Source organism: Canis lupus, chromosome 1, assembly GCF_048164855.1.
Source record: "Canis lupus baileyi chromosome 1, mCanLup2.hap1, whole genome shotgun sequence".
Classification (NCBI taxonomy): Eukaryota; Metazoa; Chordata; class Mammalia; order Carnivora; family Canidae; genus Canis; species Canis lupus.
This window is the reverse complement of record NC_132838.1, coordinates 58,449,355-58,476,805: the sequence shown is the minus strand read 5'-3', so window position 1 is coordinate 58,476,805 and position 27,451 is coordinate 58,449,355. Positions and strand designations below refer to the sequence as shown.

Genomic DNA, 27,451 nt, shown 5'->3' with positions numbered 1-27,451 from the left:
CCTTGGTATGAGTGGAAAGCTTTTACATCCGATGGGTAAATTTTTAATGTTCGAAATGACCTGACATAATAGATCATGACCCAAATAGGCATGGGTGAAGTTGAGACATAAATATGTCTGCAGAGACAAGTGTTCTATAGAAACCAGTCTTCCAAAAAAAAAAAAAAAAAAGAAACCAGTGTTCCCCTGGGCAGTCCTCAGGCAAAAGTTCTTCTTTTATTATACCTTCAGTAGGAAGGGTATTTTGCAAGTGACTTCTGAAGCTGTTCAGCTTTAAACATCCTTAGGTTCTTCTGAATGTGTGATAGTGGGTCAAGTGGAGTAAGGGAGAGCTCCAAGTACAGGAATGTCAATGAAAATATCCTTGGTCTTAGTAACTCGTCTTCAAGGTTAGAATCAGTGGTTGGTCATGAAAACTGCTCTGAGGCTTCTTAAAGGGAGGGCTTGAGGCCAGGGTCCATGGGGGCCCAGCTGTGGCTTTGGATCATTAGATCGGGGATACTTGCTTTGATGTCTTGAGAAAATGGTTGAAGCCAAACCCGTGTGTCTGAATTATTTCTCCAACAGATCTTAAGAGAATAATATTTCATGTTTATTATGACTGAAAATTTAATGCTTTCAAATATCTTTTGAAGGATGGTAGTTAAAATTACATTCTTCACCAAAACAGGACATACTTCATATGAATGTTTCTTTTCAAGATGACCTATTCTACCCATATGCGCTGGCCACTAGGGGTTGCCGTATCATCTGTCTAAGGCAAGCACACGGATCAGTACTTGGAGAAGGAGACTCTCATTTATTAGAGAAAAAACAGAAAAAACAAACAAACAAACAAAACCCAAAACCCAAAACCCAAACTCCAAACAGGAGTTTTGAAGGAAACGGTAGATAAAGAACTGCTCTTCCCAAGGCCTTCAGCCAGGGCTCCTGTCGCTGTCATGACATCCTCCTGTCTCTTTCCACCTTGTAGCAAATTTAACCATCCCAACATTCTGAAGCAGCTTGGAGTTTGTCTGCTGAACGAACCCCAGTACATTATCCTGGAACTGATGGAAGGAGGAGACCTTCTTACCTATTTGCGTAAAGCCCGGATGACAACGGTAGGAAATGGGGTCCCCGTTTTGGTTTTGTAATGCAAATACTCTATAATTTCCAGCTAAGTTTCTCTAAATTCAGTAGGCTGCCATTTGGGCTAATGGTAGAACCTTGGAAGACTTCTGTGCAAGACTTGTATTTCCTTCAGTTGGAATAGGACAATTAGAATCCTGAGCTAACTTCTGGTATTTTCTGTTTTTTTTTTTTTTTTTTTTTGGGTGTTTTTACTATTCAGTAGGGGAAAACAGGTACCTCACTTCCAAAAATCATGTTTTCTGGAAAGCAGAGATTGTGTGGCATTGGAAAGTCACATCTTTCTCGGCATTTATTCTATTTGTCTGTCTGTCTGTCCCAAACTGATATTTGCAAGTCCTTATATTTTTATTGAGTACCCTATGTCCCTACCTGCTTGGCATATCCGTTTGGATTTTCCTAGGCATCTCAAACTTGTGTTGGCCAGAAGTCTTGATCTCATACCTCTCCCTCCATACCATCCATCTGGTTCTTTGCTTTTTCTTCAGGATGCAGGACACCATCTTGTCTTCTCTGGTCTTCTCAGTGCTTACCTTTAGCTGCTGTGAGGGGGGCACAGTGCAGACCCTGCAAAGACTGTGGCATCAGAGCCAGATGTGACAGCCCCTGTGGGAACCTACCATATATCTCAGATGAGAAACACATGAGACAAAACAAGACATTCAAATTTAAATCTGTAGATTTTTAAAAAATTGGTTTTCATTTCTATCAAAGTACACTTCTATGGCTAAAACGCTGAAATATAGAACCAGGTATACAGTGAAAGACCATCTTCTCCCCACCCCATGCCAGGCATCGACATGTTTCTTCTGGTATTTATCTCCATGCTCCTACGTACTCTGTTCATACCGCTGCACGTTGATTTTTTGAAAAATCTTGGGGGAAATCTCCTGACTACCTACTATGAGAGGTGAGGCTTTAACTCTCTGAGACTTACTCAGTACCAGCCCCAAACCCACCAACTCTACACGTGGATGACTTTGTTCCCCCGTCCTCTGACAGTAGTTATCACAATTTTCAGATAAATCAACATTGCAGATTTGCATTACTATGACTGTTACTTGCAGCTGAGTTACTCAAATGCTGGGATTATGTTTTTTTTTTTTTCTTGGACAAGAATAATAAATGCCTCTTTTGTTTTCCCCTTTTGCTTCATTTTCTATATGCCTAAACTCTTTGACAGAATTGAGGCACTTCTATCACTGTGGTTAGATAGATCAGATGATCCAGCACCTAACAGGGTTTTTTTCTTGGACACTCCCCCCGGGAGCCAATATAAGTGCTTGTCCTCTGGGCTCTCCGCAGAGCTGTTGTCCTAGGCGCTCCCTTCACATTTGCCCCACTAATTTCCTTGCTGGACCTTAGTTTCCTCTATTCCATGACTTCTTTGTTCAGAAGAGAGAAAACATGAGAAAGCATGCATGTGAGGCAAAAATCTCCTTTTCCCCCTCTTTTTGAGAAAATATTCTTTTCCTTCCTTCACACTTGATGAACAATTTGGCTGAATTCTAGGCTGAAAACCCCTTTGTTCCCTCGTTTGTACAGTTGCCTTTAAGAAGTATTATGCCATTCTGATTCTTGGACTTAGGATCAGTGACCTGCTTTTTGCCCCTCCTCTCTGGAAAAGTTTAGGAACTTCTTATCTTTGGTACTTTTTGCCAATCTGGATGCTCAGCCTGGAAAATCACCCCCTTCAGCTCTGGGATTTTTTAATATTATTTTTTAATAAATAAAATTCTTTGTTCCCTCTATTTCCTTGTACTCCAAAGTCTACTCATTGGATAATGGACTGCTTTGTTTTATCCTTTTGTTCTATTAGCTGTTTTCTCCTATTTTCCAATTGTATTTGTGCTGTCAATTGTGGTAGATTCCTATAACTTTTTAAACAGCATTTACAAATTTATTTTTCCACAGACTCATTCTTCTATTTTGATCACTTCTTAAAACAGTGTTGTGGTGGGTTTTTTTTGTTTTTGTTTTTGTTTTGTTTTTGTTTTTTTGTTTTTTTTTTTAATACAGGCAAACTCTAATCTTTCCTAGGACACTAATTATAGTTTTTTTTAAAGTATTAATTTGCTTCCTGCATTGTCCTGATTTCCTTTATCTGCTTTGTTCTGGGATCTGTTTGTAATGTGAGAAGCTTTTCTCAAACTTTTGGTGACTTGTGGCTGGTCTTCCCATTTAACAGTGAGGCCTGAGAAGCTGACTGGAACCTGTGCCTCTGCGGCAGCTTCCTTGTGGTTGTCATGTGGGACCTGCTTTTTCACTGGAGGGGGGTCCCCTAATCCTCTGATGACAGTACCTGGGTGTTTTCCCTGGAACACCCCACTTTCATCAGAGAAGAATCTGTGGGTCTCCTGCTTGGGTAAATGCCTCAGCCTCAGTTCACGGAGGTGAGAGGGGAGGAGGGTGCAGGTCCAAACTCTTGAGTACATAGGCTCTCATTTAATTTTCCTCTCCATTTTCTGCACGGTGTCTTAGTGTGATTGATTTATTTGAACTTGGAGTTGTTCTGGTTCAGTGTGTGTGTGTGTGTGCTCTGCAGTAGAAAGCCTCCTGCTGTGGTGGGAGGACCTAGGATCCAGTTAGCTCCTAAAATAAACTTCCAAACATTCCTCTTGCTTCCAGGCTTACCTCTCACCCCTGCATTCAGAGATGCCTGCAACCTCCAACTGCAGAGCCCTTAGGGGGTTTTATAGTGAAATACAGCCTAGTTCTTGCCTTTCCTCCCGCAGGCAGCCACACTGTCTGTTGGCTCTGCTGAATGACCACTCCTCCATGTGCTTCGCTTCCCCAAAATGTTTCATGCACTAAATTTATTTTCCTAATGTATATGTCCTCATGAGATTATGAACATTTCCTTTTTAAAAAAGGTTTTATTGATTTGTGAGACACACACACAGAGAGGCAGAGACACAGGCAGAGGGAGAAGCAGGCTCCCTGTGGGGAGCCCCATGTGGGACTTGATCTCAGGACCCTGGAATTGAGACCTGAGCCAAAGGCAGATGCTCAATCACTGAGCCACCCAGCCGCCCCTAAACATTTCCCCTATACTGTCAGTTCAGGAAGGTTTGGGGAGAGAGTGAGACTAAAAATGTACACACTTAGTCCTCCATCCTTAACAAGAATGTTTATCTGTAGATTGTGTTTTGTTTGTTCTGGGGTAGAGGGGATGAGATGAAAAAATATGGGTCTGCTCTTTCCAAATTATTCCTAGTTAGTCGGGATCCTGATGGTTATACTGATTGGTTCTCAAGTGTTCTTTCCTGAACAGGGCAGCTTCCATGCCTCACCGCCCTCATTCCAGCCAGTCGGCAGGATGCCTTTAGGTGCTGTGTGCAGGAACACCAAGGGCTCTACTTCCCCACCATCCTGGGGAGCCAGCTGTTTCTCCACAGGGAGTGCTCAGAGGCAACATTCCAGAGAGGCCACATGCATCCTCCTCCCTATCCCTGCTCTGGGACTGCAGTGCTGGGTCCAATACAGAAGGATAGACTGCAACTAGCCCCATAAACCTTAGTCCTGTCTTCTATTTTCAGGAACGCAGTTTCTGCATCTGTATAATGGAATATGGAATTGAAAATACTCCTAGGCTCTTTTTAGCTTTGAAATCCTAAGATTATATTAAGACAGAAGAAAGTAAAAAACAAAACCCAAACCCAACCTACCAAAATAGTATAAATACATAGCTAGCTACAATCAATTCAGCAATTTTTTGGCTGCATGTTTAGTTTTACAATCTAGTATAATATTATTCATACATAATATGTAATATTATATATACACTACTACATAATAGTGAAGGATGTGGCTCCTGCTTTCAAGGACCTTGCCACATGGTAGGGAGGTAAGTCATGTATAAATAACTCATTTAAGGTAGAAATTCGGAGGGTATATTGGAATGTAGTAGAGAATATACTGTGGAAGCACAGAGGAGAGAGTGATTATTTCCAACTGAGGAGACCTGGGAGACCGGGGAGGTCTTTCGTTTGAGACATAACTAAAAGAGGGGATAGAACAGTCTTTTTTTTTTATTGGAGTTCAATTTACCAAAATATAGCATAACACCCAGTGCTCATCCCATCAAGTGCCCCCCTCAGTGCCCATCACCCAGTCACCCCCACCCCCCGCCCACCTCCCTTTCCACCACCCTTTATTCGTTTCCCAGAGTTAGGAGTCTCTCATGTATAGAACAGTCTTTGAAGCAACACCTCCCCACATGAAAAGCTATGACCAGGAAGAGTCCTAGGTGGAGGTTCATTATGTCTGGGGTTGGGGGTGCTTGGCAAGAGATGACAGGTGACAGCCCAGGGCAGCAGCATCTGGAGTCAAAGAGCCCCAACATGGGGTGATGAGGTATCCCAACAAGTTGTCACAGGGGCTATGAGGAGCAAGTGGCAGTTAGAGACCTAGGCAGCATTCAAATCTGTCCACAGGGAGCATGATGCTAGCCACCAGCCAGAAGTTCAGAAGCAAGATTCTAACTGAGGAGCATCTTCAGAGGAGTGGGCTTTGCCAAGAGCAAAGCAGGATTCCACTCACAGAGGACCCAGTGGACCGGTCAGGACACCCAGCAGGGACTTAGACACAGGCCCTGAGTACTGTACCCATGGAGTCTGATGTCTGCTGGACCTGAACAGTGCTGCGGGGGATTGATTCTTGGGAGTAACATCAAGCCTCGCTATGGGGCTGCGGTGTGGTTGAGCAGGACCATGGTGATGTTGAGTTTGAGAACATGAGGAATCTTCCTAGTTTGGGGACAAAACAGGAGCTTGTTGGGGGAGGCAGGGGGAGCAGCACTTAAGAGCACTCGTCTATGAGAGATTGAGGGATTTCAAGGTTGGGGGTCACTGGAGATGCTCAGTGAAGGATGTGAATGGAAATCAAGGATAAGAAGAGCATTCCAGAATGGTAGCAGAAATAAAGAGAGGTGGCTGCAGCCTGGGGCCTCCTTGGAGGCTGTGCTTAGGAATCTGTCATAGACTCCACAGGCAGTAGGTCGCAGTGAAGCGGGCCTATTAAAGCACGAGAGGCTGGAGACAAGTTTGGGATGCGTCAGATAGGGATGATAGAGGCCTGACCCAGAGTAATTGCAGGAAAATGGCAAGGGAAAGACAAACTATGAATGTAACCTCAGGGAAGGGACTGAATTTTTTCCATATGGTACCAATAAAAACTTCCACTGGCTTTTTAAATGTAGAAATCACTGCAGCCAGGATAGGCTCAGCTATATATGCATGCTGGCTCTCATGGAGGAGAGGAGTAATCTGTGGCCTTGAAATAGAGCACTGCTAACAAGTTACATGGGGGCTTATCTGAGGAACAAGCCCATTGTCATGACTGACATTCCAGCGTGACATTGGGCCAGTCATTAAACTTGCACTGATTAAATTATCATTAGTACTCCTATGACAGCAGCTACTATTTATTAAGTGCCTGTTATATACCAGCCAGGTTCCATACCTTATTTCAGATCCTATAGGGCCAGTGTTATTATTCCCTTTTTACATATGAGAAAGGTGCTTAGTGAATTAAGCAATGTGAGCAAGTTCACGTCACTAGTAAGTAGCAGAACTAGGCTTCAGATCTTGGTCTGTCTGACCTGACACCCTGAGATCTTTCTGAGGAAGATCCTATATGGCCTCTGCCTACTAAAAATAGTCTTATTTATGTACAGTTCAGTTGAAAGTCTGTAAATCTAGTTCTTTTCCTCCTTGTTTGAATTCTTGTAACCATAACTAAAAATACCTTTAGGGGTGTCTGGGTGGCTAGGTCAGTTAAGTTTCTGCCTTTGGTTCAGGTTGTGATCCCAGGGTGCTGGGATTGATTCCATGTTGGGTTCCCTGCTCAGTGGGGAGCCCGTTTCTCCCTCTCCCTCTGCCTCTCCCCACCTCCTGCTCGTGCTCTTTCGTTCTCTCTCTCTCCATCTCAAATAAATAAATAAAATCTTAAAAAAAATAAAAGTACCTTGAAAACATCATGAATATGTTTTGTACAAACTGGAAAAGTACTTGTAACTTTTCTTTCTTTTTTTTGATTGTAACTTTTCTTTCATTTCTTACAGTTTCATGGTCCTTTACTCACCTTGGTTGACCTTGTAGATCTGTGCGTAGATATTTCAAAAGGCTGTGTCTACTTGGAGCAGATGCACTTCATTCACAGGTATGGTGATATTCTAATGCTAGTTCTTAAGGATGTCAGCACAGTAATTGCCTGTGGTTTGGGTAAAACATACAGGATAATCGAGTATTTCTATTACTTCAAAATAGCAAAAGTTTTTGTAAAAAGTCTCTCTCCTCTAAAGACCTCCTAGGGTTACTTGTCTGATCTCTGGAACTTTATTATTAGCATTATTAAATATAGCTTCTGTCATAGGGATCTAGCAGCTCGGAATTGCCTTGTCTCTGTGAAAGACTATACCAGTCCATCACGGGTAGTGAAGATCGGGGACTTCGGACTCGCGAGGGACATCTATAAAAATGATTACTATAGAAAGACAGGGGAAGGCCTCCTCCCTGTTCGGTGGATGGCTCCAGAAAGTTTGATGGATGGAATCTTCACTACTCAATCTGATGTGTGGTGAGTTTAACAGGACACAGAGAAATTCGAGCAGAACCAGCTAACATCAGAGCCAGAAGGGAACATTAAAGGTCATCTAAACTTGTGGGACCATTCTGGCTCTTGGTATTTTTGCCCCTTACCCTAATCAGTTTTGATCTATTATCTTATGAGTATATGTGAAATAGATACATTTACTTCAAGTGTTCTATCACTTCCCCAAAGTCTAGCGGCTGTGACTAGTAGGAATTGGCACATATGAATCCATGTCCAAGAAAGTGTCCCAATGCCTACTCTTTTGGGATGGGTGGTCATTATTTTATAGGTAGAGTTTAAATCACGGATATCAAAAACATTATGACACCAGGGATGTTTCGATATAGCTTTATTTTTTAAAAGATTTTATTTATCTCTTTATTGTTAGAATAGGACCACTCTGTTTGCTTGTTGACACCAAATTTTGATTAGAGCTTCTAAAAACTGTGAAGATTTGTTCAATAACTTTTAAGCTGGACTGGCCCCCCAAAAAACCGGTGACAAGATAAAATTGGGCCTCAGTGTTACCAGTTCACATTCATGCCTTTCCTCTCCTCATTTACTGGCACTCAAAGTCGGGGGTGGGGGGTGGGGAGGGGAAGGTGCAGTGCCTTCTTACCCCTACATTAGTCTGCATGTTGATGCTATGAAAGCCTTAAGGAGATCTGTGGTGCAGTTGCAGCTGGGGAAGAGGAATAAAGTGTGTGTGTGTGTGTGTGTGTGTGTGTGTGTGTGCGTGCTCCCACTAAGCCTTCCTATCACCTTTGAAGTGTTGCTAGTAGGCAGTTGCTTTTTCTACTTCTTGAGGTCAATTTGCTTTTAAGTCTCCCATTTGCCTTTTATGGGCCCAATAATGCCAATCACAAAGTAGACCCCAATAGCCCCAGGAATATTTATGTTGGACAAACTACTCTAAACATGATGTTTGTAATAAGCATAATCAAAGTGAACTCTTAACATCCTTAGGTCTTTCGGAATTCTGATTTGGGAGATTTTAACTCTTGGCCATCAGCCTTATCCAACTCATTCCAACCTTGATGTTTTAAACTATGTGCAAACAGGAGGGAGACTGGAGCCACCGAAAAATTGTCCTGATGATTTGTAAGTTAATTTTGCTAATAGAAGCACCTAAAATCTAAAAACATGTGTTCATGCAATCTTATGCTTCACTGGCATGGTATTTTAAAATGAAAACTGAAATTTATGGATTTGTGTTGTCTACATAAAATGTAACTTGATTGTAACATTTAGTTTTCTTTTTTAAAAAAAGATTTTATTTATTTATTCATGAGACACAGAGAAAGAGAGAGGCAGAGACATAGGCAGGAGAGAGCCCAATGTGAGACTCAATCCCAGGACCCCAGGACCTAAGCTCAACCACTGAGCCACCCAGGCATCCCTATAACATTTAATTTTCTAAATACACGATTGTCTCTTTTTACATACATATGATATTTCGTTTCAGAAACATGATTGAGAAGAGTAGAATATTTTCATACTCTTGATAGATGAATTCTAATAAATAAATAAAAGCTTATTTTATTTATGTGTGTGTATGTTTACACACACACCCTCATTTTATTTTGGAAGATTTAATTTGGCTAATATCTTAATTTGCATATTAAGAGATTCTATTAAAAAAGAATATACTGGACTGCCTTTCTTGATGCAGCTGATATTGGGACATAGTACTATTAAAAAATTACTCAGGTTACAATCTATTTATGAACTTAACACAGACTGACTATTCATGACTCTATTAAACTGATGCTACTATTGAAGTCTAGTAAACTCGAGATTCTCAGGAGAGTAGGTGATTTTGATCTAATTACAAAAGAAATATAAACCCAGTTATTTTGCTGCATAATAATCTACCTTCCTATGAAAAACCTCAGCAGAAATAACAAGTTTTGCAACTTTTTCTAAGGGATGTTTTACCCAAGAAGTTTCAAAAGGAACAAACGCCAAACAAGTATAAACTCCTCTGTACTGTGCACAATACCATGCCACGTATTGTGCGGAATACATAGGTGTTTAAACCATGGCCCCAGCTCTTCAGCATCTCAGAATGTATTTTGAAAGAAAAGAAACACACATGGAACAGTTGCATAACAAGCCAACATGTAATAAAGTGCTAAACTGTGTGGTACAGACAAGTGCAAAAGGAATTAGCAGTATGCGGATACACACCATGGTTGTACTGCCTTGACTATGCTGTGTTATTTTAGAGGATTATTCAGACTGGAGCCAAAAGATGATTAAGAACTGGGCACTTTGGTTGGATGTTCTACTGGTGAATGTTTTTGTATTATTTAAATCTTCCAGCCAGAAGAAGAAGATTAGAATCACCGCTTGTTTCTAATTTAGCTTTGTACAGACTCTGGGACATTTACAGGGGGATCAGATGTACCCATACCTGATTAAGTTTGGTGACTGTCCTTAAAAATGATTCACGATCCTTTGGGGGGAGATGGGCAGAATTCTGTAAATAAGAAGTCAGACATTATACAAAATTTGAAAACCTTTGGTTTAGGATTTGAGGGAAAACTCCAGCACACCTAAGCAGAAAATACATTTTTATTGGCTAGCAAAACAATCACCGCTTTGCATCTCTTACATGTCTATCAAACACTCAGAAATTTTCCCCAGAATTTCAATGGAACCAAATTTTTATTATCCTGTTAGAATTTTATCTGGCCTGTTTCCCCCCAGGAGGTACCATGTAGCTCATCACAGTGATACAGTTTTTTGGGATAGGCACTTTAGGTATCAATCATTGAATTATACATTTTGACTGATGTGTTCGCTTATTTTGGAGACGATGGAGGTGGATAATTACTCAGAGGTTGTGGAGCAGGAAAATGTAGGTATGTTGAACTTTGCTCTACCGAGATGTACCCAAATATGCAACTAAAAGGGGGAGGAAGAAAGAATGCTAGAAAAGTGCCAGAGAGACTTTCCTGTTTAGAGGCAGAAATAGATATCCTATATAACATTTATGTTCTATATTTATGTAACATACATTTATACAGATTATATAAATACATAACTTAATGTTATATATAGCTTTATGTTGAATAATTCATTGGTTGGCTATATTATTCCCCTAATATTATAAAAAATATGATGCCCTTAAAGCCAAAATTTTCCATTGGTGGTTTTGAAGTTCATTTGAACATCAGTCATTAAAAAGTAAACAGTGCTCCCAACTCCTGATTGTTGTGTGATCTCAGAGCCCTGGGAAGGGTTAAGGATCCATTGGCAACCAGGAAAACAAGCTGTGCTAGGAAATGGAGCTCTTGGCCATGCCATTCAATCTGGCCACGGCCTTAAGTTGTCATGATAAAGATTAACTACTCTCCTTAGAGTACAGAGGGAACTGATTTTTATTTGAAGCAGTTCTCTAAGATCACAGGCCCAGCTTAGAGAGTTGAAAGTCTGCACTGAGCCAGGCTGCTCCTTCTATTCACTACCTAAATGCTCAGCACCTGGATGCACTCTGGGTCAGGTGAGCCTGTAGATGGCTATGCTGTGCTCAACTATTAATGGAATGCAGGAGTTCAGAGCATTCCTGCCCTTCTTTCCATAGCCTGGGATGTATGGTGGAAAGCCTGGTCCTCAGGATTCTCTTCAACTTTCAGTTTGCACAACATCCACGCCACTTTCGAGAAGAAACGGGATCAAAGGGCAATCTACTTCAAGTGAGAGCTCTTTGGGGTTCTCTCACAGATGTATCACAGTGGCAACTGAAATTACTAGAGAATATCTCAAATGTAGGAGGCCACAATGGGAGGGCATAAAGGTTCACCTCATTTTTACCACTTAAAAAATAAGTACACCTAGATGCCAATTGGATTTCTTCGGGATTGGGTATAATGAGTAAGGGAGTTCTGGAAAAATCTGTATGTTATGTGCTTTGTTTCAATAGCTGTAGAAACTCATCTCCTTAATACTGAAACATGCTTTGAAATTTTCATCTGTTGAATTTCAATTGCCTTATGAATTCAAGGATTTTAATACAGAGACCGATAATGAACATGGCTAATGAGTCTCATGCTATTTTAGAAAACATTGAGGCAAAGAAGAGTAAAGGGTTGGCATAGTGAATAGAGGAATTTGAACCTGAACACTTAGCCAAGTGAAATATTTCAAGTATGAGTGAGTATTTTATAGAGCTAGAAAAAACTAGCCTTAGGAAATTTTAACAGAGCAAATGACCTAAAAGTTTGTTTACAGTAATATGCTTGAATATTTGCAACTATAACTTAGTACAAGAGCAATGCTGAATCGTGACAAGTGCATGTTTGTAAGGGAAGACCCGAGGCCAAAGGTATAGCTGCTGTTATTAATTTACCTGAAAGATATGAAAAATGCATGTTTTAGGAGTTGTTAGATTCATTTTTTTGGGGGGGAGTTGTTAGATTCATAAACACCTTTTCATTCCATTGCCAGCTTAATGCTGTTTAAGAGTGCAAGTTGCACTCTTTATTTTTAAGTGGACGATTGCTTTCTAGAGCTCCTCTCTTCTTAATCTAGGGCAATTTTGTGCTCATTTGTTCCCAGATGGTGGGAGAGAAAGACTTGATATACTATCAGGTCCTACACTTTTGCCATCAGAAAGTTAAGAATAATGATTGGGTTTGATGTAAATAAAAGCCTCTTAGATAAAAGACAATAGGAATGTCTGTTGAAATAAGTTACATGGATTACACAAGAGGCTGAACTTTCGGAGGGTTGTACGAGTGGATGAAAAACAGAGTAAGTGGCGACTGTCACTCTTCCTCCTTCCACTCTCCTTCCTTCTACCTTCTTGATTTTCCTTTTCTCTCCTTCTGAATCATCTCCATTAAGTATCTTGAGTCCTTTATAGAAATGAGGCAGGTGAGGGGTGCCTGGATGGCTCAATAGGTTAAGTGTCTGCCTTCAGCTAAGGTCATGATCCTAGGGTCCTGGAATGGAGCCCCACATTGGGCTCTCTGCTCAGTGGGAAGTCTGCTTCTCTCTCTCCTTCTGCTGTTCCCCTGCTTGTGCTTTCTCTCTCTTAAACAAATAAAAAAGAATCTTAAAAAAAAGAAATGAGGCAGGTTGTAAGTAAGTAAAAAAACTTTATAATTACCATATGGCAAGTCTTGAGAGATTCTATTTACTTTTTGGCAATATCTTTGAATCACAACTGTATTTTCAGAAGGGATATGATTCCAATGGTGAAGTATACTTTCACCGTGCATCTCCTAGGACAACCCTTAGGTGAGTCATCAAGATTCTACTTTAACTATTGGTTTAAATTTCATGATTGAATATAAGGCATGATATTTTATTTATTTCAGAGTCTAATCATCCTTCATTCAAATCTTTGTATCATGTCCATTTTTAAATGAGAGGTTATAAAGAAATATGTAAAAGATAGGTTCTCAGTTGTGAATCTAATTTTTAAGTAGAGCCAAGGTTGGTACTCCATATCGAGAATATAAATTCCTTGTAATGTATCTGAAGTCATCAGATGAATACTGGAAAACAGACCAATATTAGGTTTCTCCAAAATACTCTGATATTGAGTACTAACTCTGACCCAAGGTGCTTGTCAAGAAGCGAAAGAGATGGAAGTGGACTTTGCATGCCACACTATAATGGAATGGAGGTTCCATTATAATTTCTAACATAGGTACCAGCTATTTTAAATACAATACCTATAATTATTTCTTGGTGATTGTCACCTAGTGATTGACTACATTTTTGCCCTAGTACCATTGTCATTACTTTAGTTCAAACAATCATTATCTCTCACTTTTCTTCTTTAATATATCCTTTACTTCCAATTTACACTTCTGCAATCTATTCATTTCCACATATATCAGCTGGAGTAATTCTCTAAAGATGTGAAGATCATGCCTTCTTAAAAACCTTTAGCAGCTTCCCATTGTAGTGCCATTAAATCCAACTCCTACCCTGGCCTATGAGACCTGCATGATCTTGCCTTCCTCTTCCGCTCTCTTCTCTTACACTCTCTCTGTCAGGACTGCCCTTTGGCCACACCAGCTTTTTTTCAGTTTCTAAAACGAGCGAAGCTCTTTCCAAATTTAGTAATTTACACATGCTTTTCCCTACTCTCGGGTGTTCCCTGCATCTCATCTCTACCCTATTCCCATGACTAGCATCTTATTTTCCTGCAAAGTCCTTTGGCTTAAATGTCATCTCTTCAGAGTGTACTTCTGAGGGCAACTTACTAAGAATGTTCCATCTGTATTATATCTCACATTTGTTTTGTTTAGTACTTTTTTTTAGAACTTGTAATTTGTAATTATATATTAACCTGTTGATATAGTAATACTAATATTTTTAAAATATTTATTTGAGAGAGAGAGCGAACGAGCATGAGCAAGCAGGGAGAGAGGGTCCAGGGAAAGGGAAAGAGAGTCTCAAGCAGACTCCACATGGAGCACCGAGCCCAGTACAGGACTTCACAAGGGCTTGAGGCAGGCTCCGCTCTGGCCTCCATCCCACAATCCTGAGATCACGACCTGAACCAAAACCAAGAGGCGGATGCTTAACCCAACTGCACCACCCAGGTGCCCCAGTCATACTAATATTTTTAAATACTTACCAACTTACGTTTCTTTATCAGTTTTTCTCTCCCTGTCCCTAATCTGCCCTCTAGTTTCAGGAAGTAAAAAAAAAAAAAAAAAAAAGCAGATACTTGACCTTTTTTTAGTAAGTCAGTAGACTCAAAAGCCAGGTTTGGAGCAGGGAGAGGTTACCTTGAGCTCCTTATTAGTATGCTAAATGCCAGGTTTGAGTGACTAGAACCTGTAATTCTGTATCAGGATAATCTAATTAAAAAGAGGGAGCAGTAGAAACCCCATTCCCTCTAAGCCCTGGGAGAGTATAGGAAGAAGAGACCTTGACAGAGATAGGAGGGTGAAGATGTTGGATATCTAGGTCCTGAGAAACCTCCTGTAGGCTTCAGTTAGACCAAGTGTAGGCAACTGCCCACCTCTCCCAATTTGGGAGGATGGAAAATTGATCATTGAGTGGGGGACCCCTCCCCCATAGTGACATGGAGACCCAGCATCATGAATAAGGTAGAAGGGCATGTCCAGACAGAGAAGGTCAAGCTTGCTCTCCTGAGCCTTCTTTGTTTGCCATGTAGTGTGAACATTTTGTTGAAAGCTAGAGATTCGGCCAAGGAGCATCAACAGAAACAGGAAGGATCCCCTGGGTCTTGTGAGCATATGCAGGACATGATGCAGTCCAAGAGAAGGTGATGGCTAGAGTGAGGAAAGGGAGGAGCAGTTCAGTGGGAGCTGGGGGCAAAGAAAGGGTAAAGAAACCGTAGGCTGCATGCCTGTGGACTGGACCAGACTGGGCACTCCTTACTGAATTCCTGATTATTTTTCTCTGATACAAGCAAAGATCCAGAGGGCATAGTGGGACCCAAGCGTTCTTCCCTGTGTCATTATAAGTCACATAAGACTTTCACCCAACATATATCATACCATGATCTTGCAGAAGAGGATAGAGGGAGTAGGAATAGCCTAAAACTAGAGATTGAGTTATTATGCGGAAAAGGCTGAGCATAACCTAAAAAGATTGTTTAAAATATTGAATTACACCAGGTTTTAAACTGCATTGTACTTAATGAAGTTAATTTTTTTCCCTCCTAAGTGGGGGCTCTAAGAAAGACCTAATTAGTAGTAGACAATGTAGAAGAGCTACATTTTTCCCCGTTCATATGAGTTGTAGTGAGATGAAATAAATTTTTGTTACCTTCCTACATTTACTGTATGTATTCCTATGAGGACAGGAGCCACACTACCTCCTCCTCAGCTCTTGATATACTGCTGGTACGTAATAAGTGTCCAACAAATCTTTGCTGAATGAATGAACACAGTTAAGAGTGCTACTCAGACATTTTTTAGACAACTGTTAAGGAAAAAAAATGATGTTTCATAAACCAGCTATTAATGTCTGAGGAAACTCAGTTTCTTACTTAACCTCACATTATAATGAAGAGTAAAGGCATTAGAATTGGTTGTTTCTCCCTTGGGTTCTGCCTAAAGATCTATGGCAGATCTTGGAGTAATCTTCGATTTTGTTTTAGATGTCAGTGTCTTCTTAGTCTTCAGTAATTTTTATAGCTGTCAGTTCCCTTATGTGTTGAGTCATCATTTTCCAACCATCTATTTGGATTAATAACTGTTAAAAATAATAGCTTGTCAAAAGAAACAGCTTTTTAAAAGACTTTATCTATTCATGAGAGACACAGAGAGAAAGGCAAGACATGGGCAGAGGGAGAAGCAGGCTTCCTGCAAGGGAACCTGATATGGGACCCCCGGATCATGACCTGGCCAAAGGCTCAGCCACCGAGCTGCCCAGGTGCCCCAAGAAATAGCTTTTCTTCTTTTTTAAAATTTTATTTACTTATTTATGAGAGACACAGAGACAGAGAGGTAGAGACACAGACAGAGGGAGAAGCAGGCCCCAAGCAAGGAGCCCGATGTGGGACTTGATCCCAGGTCCCCACGATCACGCCCTGGGCTGAAGGCGGTGCTAAACCGCTGAGCCATCTAGGCTGCCCCAAGAAATAGCTTTTCAAAGAAGATGTTATCTAATAAAGGTAGTAAACTGCAAAGCACTATTAAGTTAGAAACCAAAGATTTTGTTCTGGTTTATTTAAATTGATTATGGAAAACTGGTAATAACTCAAATGTGTTGCCTTCTAAAATGACCTTACATGGGCTATCAGTACTCATTGCCTAATGATCTTCAAACACTATTTACTTTCATGTCTTTACGTGTATATCCAGGTGGAATCTATTGACCCAGTGCTGGGCTCAAGAACCTGACCAAAGACCCACTTTCCACAAAATTCAAGATCAGCTTCAGTTATTCAGGAATGTTTCCTTGAATGGTATTTCTCAATGCAGAGAAGAAGCAGACCACAGTGGAGTCATCAATGAAGGCTTTGAAGGTAAGTTTGATTTTGAGTCTTTTTCAGAATTTTCTGGTTTTCTCGCCAGTGTGAATTGAACAGGTTAAAATGACGTTTTATGGTGAGTAAGAAGAATAATATACTGGCACCATCCTCATAATAATTATGTGCTCATTATACTCTTCTTTGGAAATTATTTTGATTTGTGCACTAAATTGAAAAAAAAAACCCATAGTGATATGGTCCCTGGATTTATCATCTAAGACAGTAAGGAGGAGATTAACATGTTGGACTATGTTTTCATGAGGTCTGTACTCCCCCCCTCATACAAGTTTCAACCTCAAGTGCAGAGCTGAGTTAATTATAGACTGTTAGTTGGTGGCACATCATGATCATTGGTCTATGCAGGGCTTCTTCCTTGTTTGTTGGCTTAGTCCCTTTATCTCCATATTCTTCTGTTCTGCTTCCTCTCTCGTCTTGCCAGGCAACCGTTCTAATACCTGTAATGTGTATCTTTTTATTTGTAGGTTTTGCTGCAAAATGTATATTGTTCTGTACACACAGATGCTACTGTGTTTGTAGAGCTTCTTTCTTTTCCATCGAGCACTGTTTTTAAGAACTATCCATGTTGCTATGTATATATCTAATCATTGCTTCTAACTGCTGAGTAATTTTATGATGATCACTGGAGTGGTTCATGCCTTGTTACGGTCTAGTCTGAGTCCACAACTTCAATAATTTAGTGAATAAGGCAATAATCTTCTGGAACCATTCGACTGTGATGGGCAGACTAACCTCTTTTAGTTCAATGACAAGTACAAAATGGAATTAAAACCCAGTAGTCACTTAATTCCTTTCCAGAATCAGATTTTGCCTACTTGGCTGTGGAAAAATGAATTTTGAAATGATCCACTCCAGCTGCTCTAGAACTCCTTGAGGCTATTCAAAGTTCACAGGCCCCTTGTGAAAGTGGGCATTTTTGCCTAGAAATAAAGCTGGCGAGATGGACCATGAGTCAGAATCTCCCAGAAATCAGGTCTCTCAGTCTTGACAATGACTGATTATATGAGGCTGATGGCCATCGTGGCGTCTGGAGTGACACCTTGGTCCACAGTGATGCTCTTGAAGAATAGCAGGGAAGTATAAAAAGCACTGGAAAAAAAAAACACTGGATGAACATCTGTTTGTCTTGAACACTGCATTTCTGAATATGTCTCTGGGGTAACTTAGACTCCACGACGTGCATGGAAATAACACTGATCGTTTGGCTTCTTTACTGTGAACAGTTAAGTGACAGACTGGAAAGGGCTGTGCTTGTCCTGAATGTGCATTCTAACTCTTATCAGATAAGCCCTGGTAATGGTCCCACAGTGGCTCCACCTGCCTTCTCATCGCGAGACTCCGCTAATTCTGAGTGCCAGTGGCTGAGCGCCAACTGGGGCAGCAGCCCCATCTTTTGGGAGGGTTCTGTGCATATTTGTGCCTGTGTGAAGATCACACAGGATAAGGCAAAACAGACTGGAAGTCACTCTGGATACTATCAGGTCCTTCTCATTTTCTAAGCATTTGCTTAATGAATTTTTCTAAATGAAATTTCGATTACATTTTTAAATTTTTAAAAAAATTTATTTAAACAGTTATTGACTTGTTGCAAGGCATAGTGTTAAGTATCTAAATTTGATGTGTTCCATTGGGCTGTCTTAAGGGGGAGAAAAGGAGGCAAGAATATTTCTTTCCCTTGAGCAATTAGAGTCAATTTCTTTAATTTTGTATATAGAGTTTAATAGTGAGTGCTGCTTTTATTGGCTGTCCTTGTCATAGGGCTGCCTCTGTCCCTACAATTCTACTGAAGCCATTTGAATCTGCTCCCCTTGGCTTGGTTCTTTTTTTTTTTTTTTTTAAACATTTTATTTATTTATTCATGAGAGACACAGAGAGAGAGAGGCAGAGACACAAGGAGGCTTCATGCAGGGAGCCCGACGTGGGACTCAATCCCGGGTCTCTGGGATCACGCCCTGGACTGATGGCAGCGCTAACCCGCTGAGCCACCAGGGCTGCCCTTGGCCTGGTTCTTATTTGTGGTAACATCACATATGGAAACTTGAGAGAAACCACAATCTGGGGTTGTTTACCAATATGTAAAAGGAAATCTTTTGTTCCTAAGACAGATAAATGGCAGTAACTGAAGAGAGCCCAGTGTGTAGACATGTGAACAGCAAGGGAGCACGTTTTTCTTACTAAATCACTGGTCTCATCTCTACAAGGAACACTTAACTGATAAAACCCTGATTCAAATTTGTGAATATTCCTTTTGTGGACCTTATAAAATTAAGCACAGTTATTACCTTTTAAGGCTTAAAAAAGAATTTCTGTGTTATTTCACATCAATCATAGAAATGACTCCTGATTCCTTTCCAGTGTTCCTTTAAACTTTTCAATAATTCATCTCAGTAATTTCTCTCACTATGTTATTTTATAACTGTATCTACATTTTATTTTTATTTTTAAAAAGATTTTATTTATTTATTTATGAGAGACACAGAGAGAGAGGCAGAGACACAGGCAGGGAGAAGTCGGCTCTGCGCGGGGAGCCTGATGCAGGAATCAATCCCAGGACCCGGGATCATGCCCTGAGTCAAGGGCAGACACTCAACCACTGAGCCACTGAGGTGTCCCTCTATCTACATTTTAAAGATCTTTGTTATGAAACTAATTTACATTTATTGCTAAAACACATATAAAATTATCTAAACAGAATAAAAAGCAAAAGTCTCCTACTTCCTCTCTATCCTTACTCTTCAGTGCTAGCCATAGTTAGCAATTTGGCTATATGCTTTTCGATATTTTTTTATTCATATACAACCATTTACAGGAATATTCATTTATGTGTGTTTATATATGTACTGGCTGGATTCAGAGATAAGTTGATGTACTCTAGAGGGATGAGTGGGATATAGATTCTCTGGTCAGAGAATCTTTCTTTTTTAAGTGAGCTGATGTGTAAGAATTTGGGGAACAGATGATTTTATGCTACATCTTCTGCAGGGAGCAGGAGGCATTTCCTCTTGCCACTGAGAGGGAATCCATGTTCTGTGGGAGATCAGAGGAAGGATGCGAAGTCCATATAGTGTGTTGGAGAGTCAATAAAAGCTACTGGGAAGAGGTTACTTCCACGCTGGGTTTTGCAGGGAGGTGAGAAAAACAGTATTTTGGGATAGAAGGCACAGTATGTAGAAAGGCTGAGAATAATAGAGAATGAGGTGTACATGGGACTACGTGCAGTTTATTACACATGAGGGTGCTAGATGGCAAGGGAGGAAATGGGAGGGAGAGTAATCATACATAAACAATCAGGTAAAAACATGAAAATTAAGGAAAGTTGAATTAATGAAGGGTAACAGGTGTAGAGAGGAAGAAATGAAGCCCAGAGGTAGGCACTGTAAGACTTGACTTCTGAGTGATGGAGAGAATAAACAATGGTGAATCCCAGTGATTTGTGAAACTTGGTGAAGAGTGATTCTCTTCCCAGAAATGTGGGGCATAGGAGGAAGAATAGCTTTGCACAGGTTTGGTTTGAGCTGGCTATGGGATAAGTGGAGAAGCCTCCTATTCAGGCGAAAGTTCTGTCCTATAAATATAGGTAGTTGGGGGGATCCCTGGGTGGCTCAGCGGTTTAGTGCCTGCCTTTGGCCCTGGGCGCGATCCTGGAGTTCTGGGATCGAGTCCCGCGTCGGGCTCCCGGCATGGAGCCTGCTTCTCCCTCCTTCTGTGTCTCTGCCTCTCTCTCTCTCTATGTCTATCATAAATAAATAAATCTTTAATAAAATAAATAAATAAATAAATAAATAAATAAATAAATAAAGGTAGTTGAAGTCCAGGATGTAGATAAGGTCATTCAATTAGAGTGTAGAGAATAAGAAGAGGAGTGAATGGTGGTTGGGACCCAGAGATCAGCCGAGATACTGGAGGCTGGCAAAAAAAAAAAAAAAAAAAGGATGGTGGCATGGAGAGGAAAAGCCAAAAGGGGACAAGAGGGTCATAATAGAGTATTGCCAAACCCAAGGGAGAAAGGCTCTTGCAGGAGAGAGTGGTTAAATGCTGCAGAGGTAAAGAGTTCCAGAGGGATGCAAGAATTTTACAGTTGACATGTATTGTACTTTAGAATCTCTTTGCTCATAGAGTCCTTTTCTTCTAATGTGTGCAGACATTTTATAAAAATCAAAGAGGCTGCTGTAAGGGGCTTAAGAGGGCCTGAGAGCTGAGCTTTCCCTTAGTCTCTACCAGAAGACTATGAATCCTTAAGAAAATCTTTGTACTATGTTGCATTACCTGGTTCATCTGTGAGACTGAGATAAGTAACAAACAATGCTCACATTAAATATATATGACAAAACTCTTTTTGTGAATGGCTTTTAACTGCAGTATTAGCTAATCTTATTGTAGCCCTTTTCGATGTGTCATTCACTGAGCTATGTGGGTTAACTCATTAAATACAATAGCCGTATGACATGGGTATTAGATATTATATCACCATTTTACAGCTGAGAAGACTGAGGTTTAGCAACTTGCCAGGGGTCACACTGCTGAAGTAGGGCTGGGGTGTGGCTTCTGTCCTAGTGTAGCTGGAGTATGGCTTCTACTCTCAGCCTTCACAGAAACACGGCTGTCATAAGGAAAATACCCACACGCTTTCCCCAATTTGTTACCAACAGTGTGCTCTGCAGTTAGGGATAGTAAAAGAACTTATTACTTCTGGCTTACCAGAAAAGATATCCCAATTTGTCCTGGTCACTTAGGTGCCAAGTTGTTGACAGACTGAATTAAAATTCTAAGTAATACTTAAAAAATAATGAAGCAGACAAACATGCAGAATAATGATGCAGCAAGATTTTAACAGGGAATATAATCAAACTTTGATAATTTGGATGGAACAAGCATTTCTGTGCCATGACAGAAATTCAATTTTAGTAAAAGAGAAATTCTCATTCTGTTATTTACAATGAATGTAAATCCTGACGGTAAGGAATGGAAAGAGATATGAGAATCATTAAAAATTTTGATTATTGAGATGTGACTGAACAAAGGGGGCAGAGAGAAGAAATAAACTCACAGGCAGCGTTTGCATATTTGCAAAGGACAGAAATCATAAAACAGTCCCTTCAAGGGAAGCCTAAACTTAATTACCTTTTTAATAAGAGAGAATGTGTTTAATAATAGTTTACCACTCTGCAGACTGGTAGGCATATTTAGCAAAGCAGTAAGATGTCTGTTTTGACTGTTATTACTGGAGATACATAAGAAGGTAAGAAAGCCATTGAAAGGGCTTTTTTGAAAGAAAAAAAAAAAGCCAGGGGGTGGTGGGCATTAGGATTACAGAAAGCAATAATACCATGCCTATCCTATGGTCCTACTGACCTAATGGGGTAGAGAGGGGATAGAGAGAGATTAGTAACATATCTGGGCATCTAGTAAAAATATCCCAGTGACTTCATCCAAACATTTTTGTAAACATCACCTCATCAGTCCCAGAGAGTTCTACAGGAAACAAATCTAAATGCTCCTCTGCTGTTCTAAACATAGCCAGTCAGCCGGCATATGTCTCGTCTGTAAATACCCTGTCTTGCTTGGAAGTCTTTATTTTAATATTTCCCTCTTAAAGAAAGGGTTGCCGAGCACATGCTATCTTTGTTCAGGATCTCTGCTGTGAGATCTGACCTGCAGGCTTTCTATTCAGTTTTAAACAAAAATAAACAAACAAAACACCCTCCTCCCCACCATCTCTCATAAGTTCTTTATGCAATAAGAAGATGTACTAATTGCTGAAAGCTTGCCAGGGTCAAGTTACTAAATATTGCTCTAAGTACTCTAAAACAATGAAGTAGTTAGCTAATGATTTTTCTTTGACGCACGGTGCCAGAATTTGTAAAAAGAATTTATGTGCTTTATATAAAAGGTTTTTTTTTCCCAAATAACTCAACAAGAGGCAAAAAAAAAAAAAAAAATTAAACCACATATGGGTAATAAGTTTCCAAATATGCTATTTAATGGATTCAAGTTATGAAAATGAAGCTGCTGATAACGTGAGAAGCTAGACCTTCATTGTAAATTTAAGTTTTGAAATTTTTTCAGCTTTTCCTTTAGCCTAATTTCTTTAAGTCTTTCAGGAACATCTTAATTTCCTCAATAATCTGGACCAATGGACTATTTAAAGCTATTTTATTTCTTCCTATCACTTTTTGATATTTTTGGTATCTTATTTCTTCCTATCACTTTTTGATATTTTTGGTTAATATTATCATATGGAAAACTTTTTTTGTGAGTTTCCCAGTGGCTCTCAGTACCTATCTGTTGACCATAATAATAACAGTAGGATGCTTCCAAAGATATTCAGCACTTAGGCATTAACCAAGCTTGGCATTTGATTTCTACAGGGTGGATATTTTATACCACTATGTAACTATCCATGTGGTTTGAAATGGGCTACCATGCTGTTTGAATGCTGAAGAGGAACACGAAATGATGATGGCCAGGAGTTTGAGCCCGTAGCTTAGCCATCTTGTCCTTTGACAGCGTGTAAAGGTCTGCAAAAGAAACGTGGACCTCCTAAAACAGAGCAGGGATAGTAGTTCACATGCTCTTACAATCAAATAAGCTTCATAGTTCAGGCAGATGCATTCAATTCCATTGGCAAAAAGTAGCTACAATGCACCTCCCTTAGTCCATTGAGGTTGCTTCTTTTCCCCATGTTTCCATTTATATTCATTCCAAAGAAACCCAAGCTGGGTGTACGTCAGGGTTAAGAGTAAAAGGTTGACCGTGCAGCAGGCCTCACCCTCCTTAGTGACAATGACACACATTTGGATGCTTCTTGCTGGAAGAATGATGGAGACAAAGAAAGGACCACTATCTGTTGACTGATTTGTAAAATATGATATATTTTGAAGGAACAGTAATATTTCTAATCATAAATTTTTCATCCAGGAGTAACACTCAGCAACTGGAAAGCATTGATCACAAACAATCCCCGTAATACACATTTACATATGTATGTTTGTATTGTGTGCTTGTCCCTTTTGAGTATCCAGCATTTTGTGAAATGTTTCAGAAGCTCTGCTGTTAAGTTTCAGCAAGAATGCTTATACTTTTTCTCTGTGTAAAAAGGTCAGTCTTTAGGTAGAGAAAGACAAAATAATCTGAGCGTAATTGTGAAGAAGGCTGAGTACCCTCTGCCCATTTTTCTGCTGCCTCCTCTCTGACCCCACACACAGGAGCATCCAGAGTCTGTGCCTTTCAAGGACTCCTGTAGGGCACACTGCCCACCAACTTGGCTCCTCCTCATAGAGCGCAGCGGCCCTGCCCTCTCATTGGGGAGGATGAATATAATATAGGGACACAGTCTGGGTTCCAATTGCAGCTGTGTGACCTTGGGCAAATTATTTAACTCCTCTGTGCCTCAGTTTCCTCAACTGTTAGGTGGGGATAATATAAGCATCTATTTAATAGAAGGAGAATGAGTTAAGATACGTATATAGTTTAGAACGGTGAAGTGCCTGGCATGTAGTACGTGCTCCATGTTAATAACAACAATAATCATCACTATTATTATATTTCATATCATTTTCCTTCTCCCTCAATTCTGGCATCAAAACTTGCCAAGCTATCCATTCCCTATCAGCCTGGTGAGCTCACAAGCACACTAGTTTATTTGCTAAATAGTATTAATGCAACTTGTCCCAGGGAGGTAGCTGAGGGGGGCCAGCCACACCGATTCACACTCTGCACTCCTGCCTTGGGCTCCTTGTTCTCGCTGTTCTCTTTTCCTTGAACACTCTTCTTCAGATAGCCATGTGGTGAATTCCCTCACTTGATTCAGGTCTCTACTTCAAGTTTACTTCATTAGAGAGGACTTTGCTGACATATCATCTAAAGTAGCAACACCCTTGGGCAGCCTGGGTGGCTCAGCGGTTTAGCATCTGCCTTTAGCCCAGGGCCTGATCCTGGAGACCTGGGATCGAGTCCCGTGTCAGGCTCCCTGCGTGGAGCCTGCTTCTCCCTCTGCCTGTGTCTCTCTCTCTCCCCTCTCTGTGTTTCTCATGAATAAATAAATAAAATCTTTAAAAAAAAAAGTAGCAACACCCTTCCACCACCCCATTATTTTTTTGTCCCCTTTTCCTGCTATTCGTCACCACCTGACATAGACTTAGTTGTCTGCTACTTTACTGTCTGTCTCCCCCTATTAGAATGTAAACCCCAAAGAGGACAACTTTGCTTTGTTCTTTGTTGTCTCATCAATTCTTAGAACAGAACCTGGTATGTGTTAAGCATCTAGTAAATATCTTAATAAATGATTAAATTACTCAATAGAAAAGACTGTATCTTTCAAGGTGGATATTTTAGCTGGTGGGACTAAAAGGTAAGCACTTTTGACATAAAGGCCACTTAATACCTATCCCCAAGGCTGTGACCTGTTCATTTATGACAGAGTTATCATCTCTGTGCTCTCCTCACATTTATGTATTCCTTTTATATGTAGCACACACTGTCTTCTATAGTAATGTTACTGCCCCCCTACTAGCCGACAGTAGCCTCAAGGACAAAGAGCATATCTGATTTATCTTTGTATTCCCTTGGTGGTCCTCATCAGTGTTGGCTGAACCAATTTATAAGGTTGGTATTGTTATAATTCTTGTACAGCCTATATATCATGGGGACAGAAAGTCAATGAGATAGTAGTATAACTTTCACATTTTTTTTTCACAGATGAAGATGGCAGTGTGATCTGTTTGAATTCAGGTGACATTACATCAATTGCCCTAACGGAAACCAAGAATCAAGAAGGGTTAAACTATATGGTACTTGCTACTGAACGTAGCCAAGGTGAAGAAAATTCTGAGGGTCCTCTAGGCTCCAAGGAATCTGGATCTTGTGGTCTGACGAAAGAAGAGAAGGAACCACATGCGGACAAAGATCCCTGCCAAGAAAAACAAGTGGCTTACTGCCCTGCTGGCAACCCTGAAGGCCTGAACTATGCCTGTCTCACTCACAGTGGATATAGAGATGGGTCTGATTAATAGCTCTGTTTGGGAAATGCAGAGTTGAGATAAACACTCTCATTAAGTAGTTACTGAAAGAAAACCCTAGTAGAGTGATAGATGTGATAGTCTGTGACTCCAAATTAACACTGAAAAGTTCCTGAATTCCTGAACTCTTGATTCCAAGAGCCGTTTGATTTCGGTTGTGACCATCCCCATAACAACTGCCTAACCTTCGGCAGAATTCCCATTGAACCACGAAACATTTGGAAAGCTTAGGAAGACTCGAAGTTGGAAGGGAAACTGTTCCTCCTCTCCCTTGAGGTCCCTTAGTCCATTGCTGCAGCAGAAGCATCTTGATTAGATGGTGAGAGACAAAATAGCTTTATATCCCCAAAGGGGATATACATATATACATATACACATATACACATACATATATGTGGAAATGACAAGGGGGAATTCTACACACATAGAAGTAACCAGCACCTAGGACACGAGGAATCATTTGGAAAGCTATTACTACAGTAAAACATTGTCTTTAATGACTATTCTAAAATACTTTTATTCTAGAGGCTTCAGTCATATTGAAAATAGGATCATGAAAAGAGCTCTAAATCCTGAAGTTTAGCATTCCACGGACTTTGGGTTATATAAAAATCGCTCTGTGACTTGTGCGCTTCTATGGAAATTAACTAATATAAAGATCGTTTTTATTTGCCATATCTGTCTTATACATAAAATAGCTAGGATTCCATTTAGTATCAATCCTCCTTAAAATTAAATATGAGCGATTGTATGATGTTAATCTAAGTTCTGTGATTTTTAATGACTCCACGAAATAATAGATACCTAAATGAGAACTATTAAAAAATTCTTCAGAGAAATATTCTGATTAAAGCCAATCATGTGTTTTTGCAGCCACCCTTTTAAATCTGAATGCCTCAACCTGTCTAAGGGCAACTCTAATGAAAGAAAGCAACCTGTATGTTATTCAGTTGCAGTATACAGGATGTTTGCTAGATATGAAAGACACTTTGATAATAAATTTGATAAAAACTACTCCTGGAAGAAGATCATGTATCCATTTGCACCTGGGATAATTTAGTTCAGTTTTTAACTTGTTTACAGCCTGAGAGGATGCACCCGTTGGCTGCATGGTGAGGAACACAGGCAAGTCAATGCGTGAGTTCTGTGGGGAACAGCCCCCAGGGAAAGGTCCAGGATCTGTGGCCTCTGCTACATCTGTTATTCCATGGAAAGAGGCAGGATATTTTCTCTCTAATCTTCTGATGTTCCAATAGGCAGTTATCATTCTTTTCGCTTGCCCAGTATATGATGCCCCTTCCCAAGTTGGAGAATTCCTCTACCTTCATCTTCTGGGTGGGAGTTATGTTCCATTGGCTCCCCCAAGATCTCTTGCAGCAAGAAGGCAGGCATGTGACCCCCACCACTCAAACACACCTACCACAGCCTTCTAATTGAGAGGTAAGGAAGCAAAGAGAGAGGGCCCACCGTGAGTCTTCCCAGGTGGTGGTGGCCTCTATAGTTGGTCTGACTCCTGGCATCCAGTGTTGAGGCCCAAGAGAGTCTGCAGAGCAGATCTGGAGCCTGGTGCTTCTTGCAGTCATGGTAGCCAGATTAGACTGGTTCTGCTGTCTGCCTTGAACAAATGCACCTGGTTCCAGTCTGGCTCTCAAGCTCTCCCAGGGATCTCCTGAGTTACCCTCGTATCCTTTTAATAAATGCTTTTCTTTTAAATCAG

General features: G+C 40.4%; 1 protein-coding gene across 5 annotated transcripts in view; it reads left to right on the top strand.

Annotated features, from left to right (window-relative positions):
* ROS1 (ROS proto-oncogene 1, receptor tyrosine kinase) overlaps positions 1-27,451 on the top strand; it is a 122,561-nt gene extending 95,110 nt beyond the window's left edge. For 3 of the 5 annotated variants that reach the window (XM_072831608.1, XM_072831601.1, XM_072831602.1), the window contains 6 exons: positions 974-1,103; positions 7,196-7,293; positions 7,507-7,710; positions 8,692-8,826; positions 16,530-16,693; positions 25,415-27,451. In XM_072831608.1, coding sequence (XP_072687709.1) covers positions 974-1,103; positions 7,196-7,293; positions 7,507-7,710; positions 8,692-8,826; positions 16,530-16,693; positions 25,415-25,725 — 1,042 coding nt within the window. In that variant the 3' untranslated portion in view covers positions 25,726-27,451. The other 2 variants (XR_012033624.1, XM_072831612.1) reach the window with 2 other exon arrangements.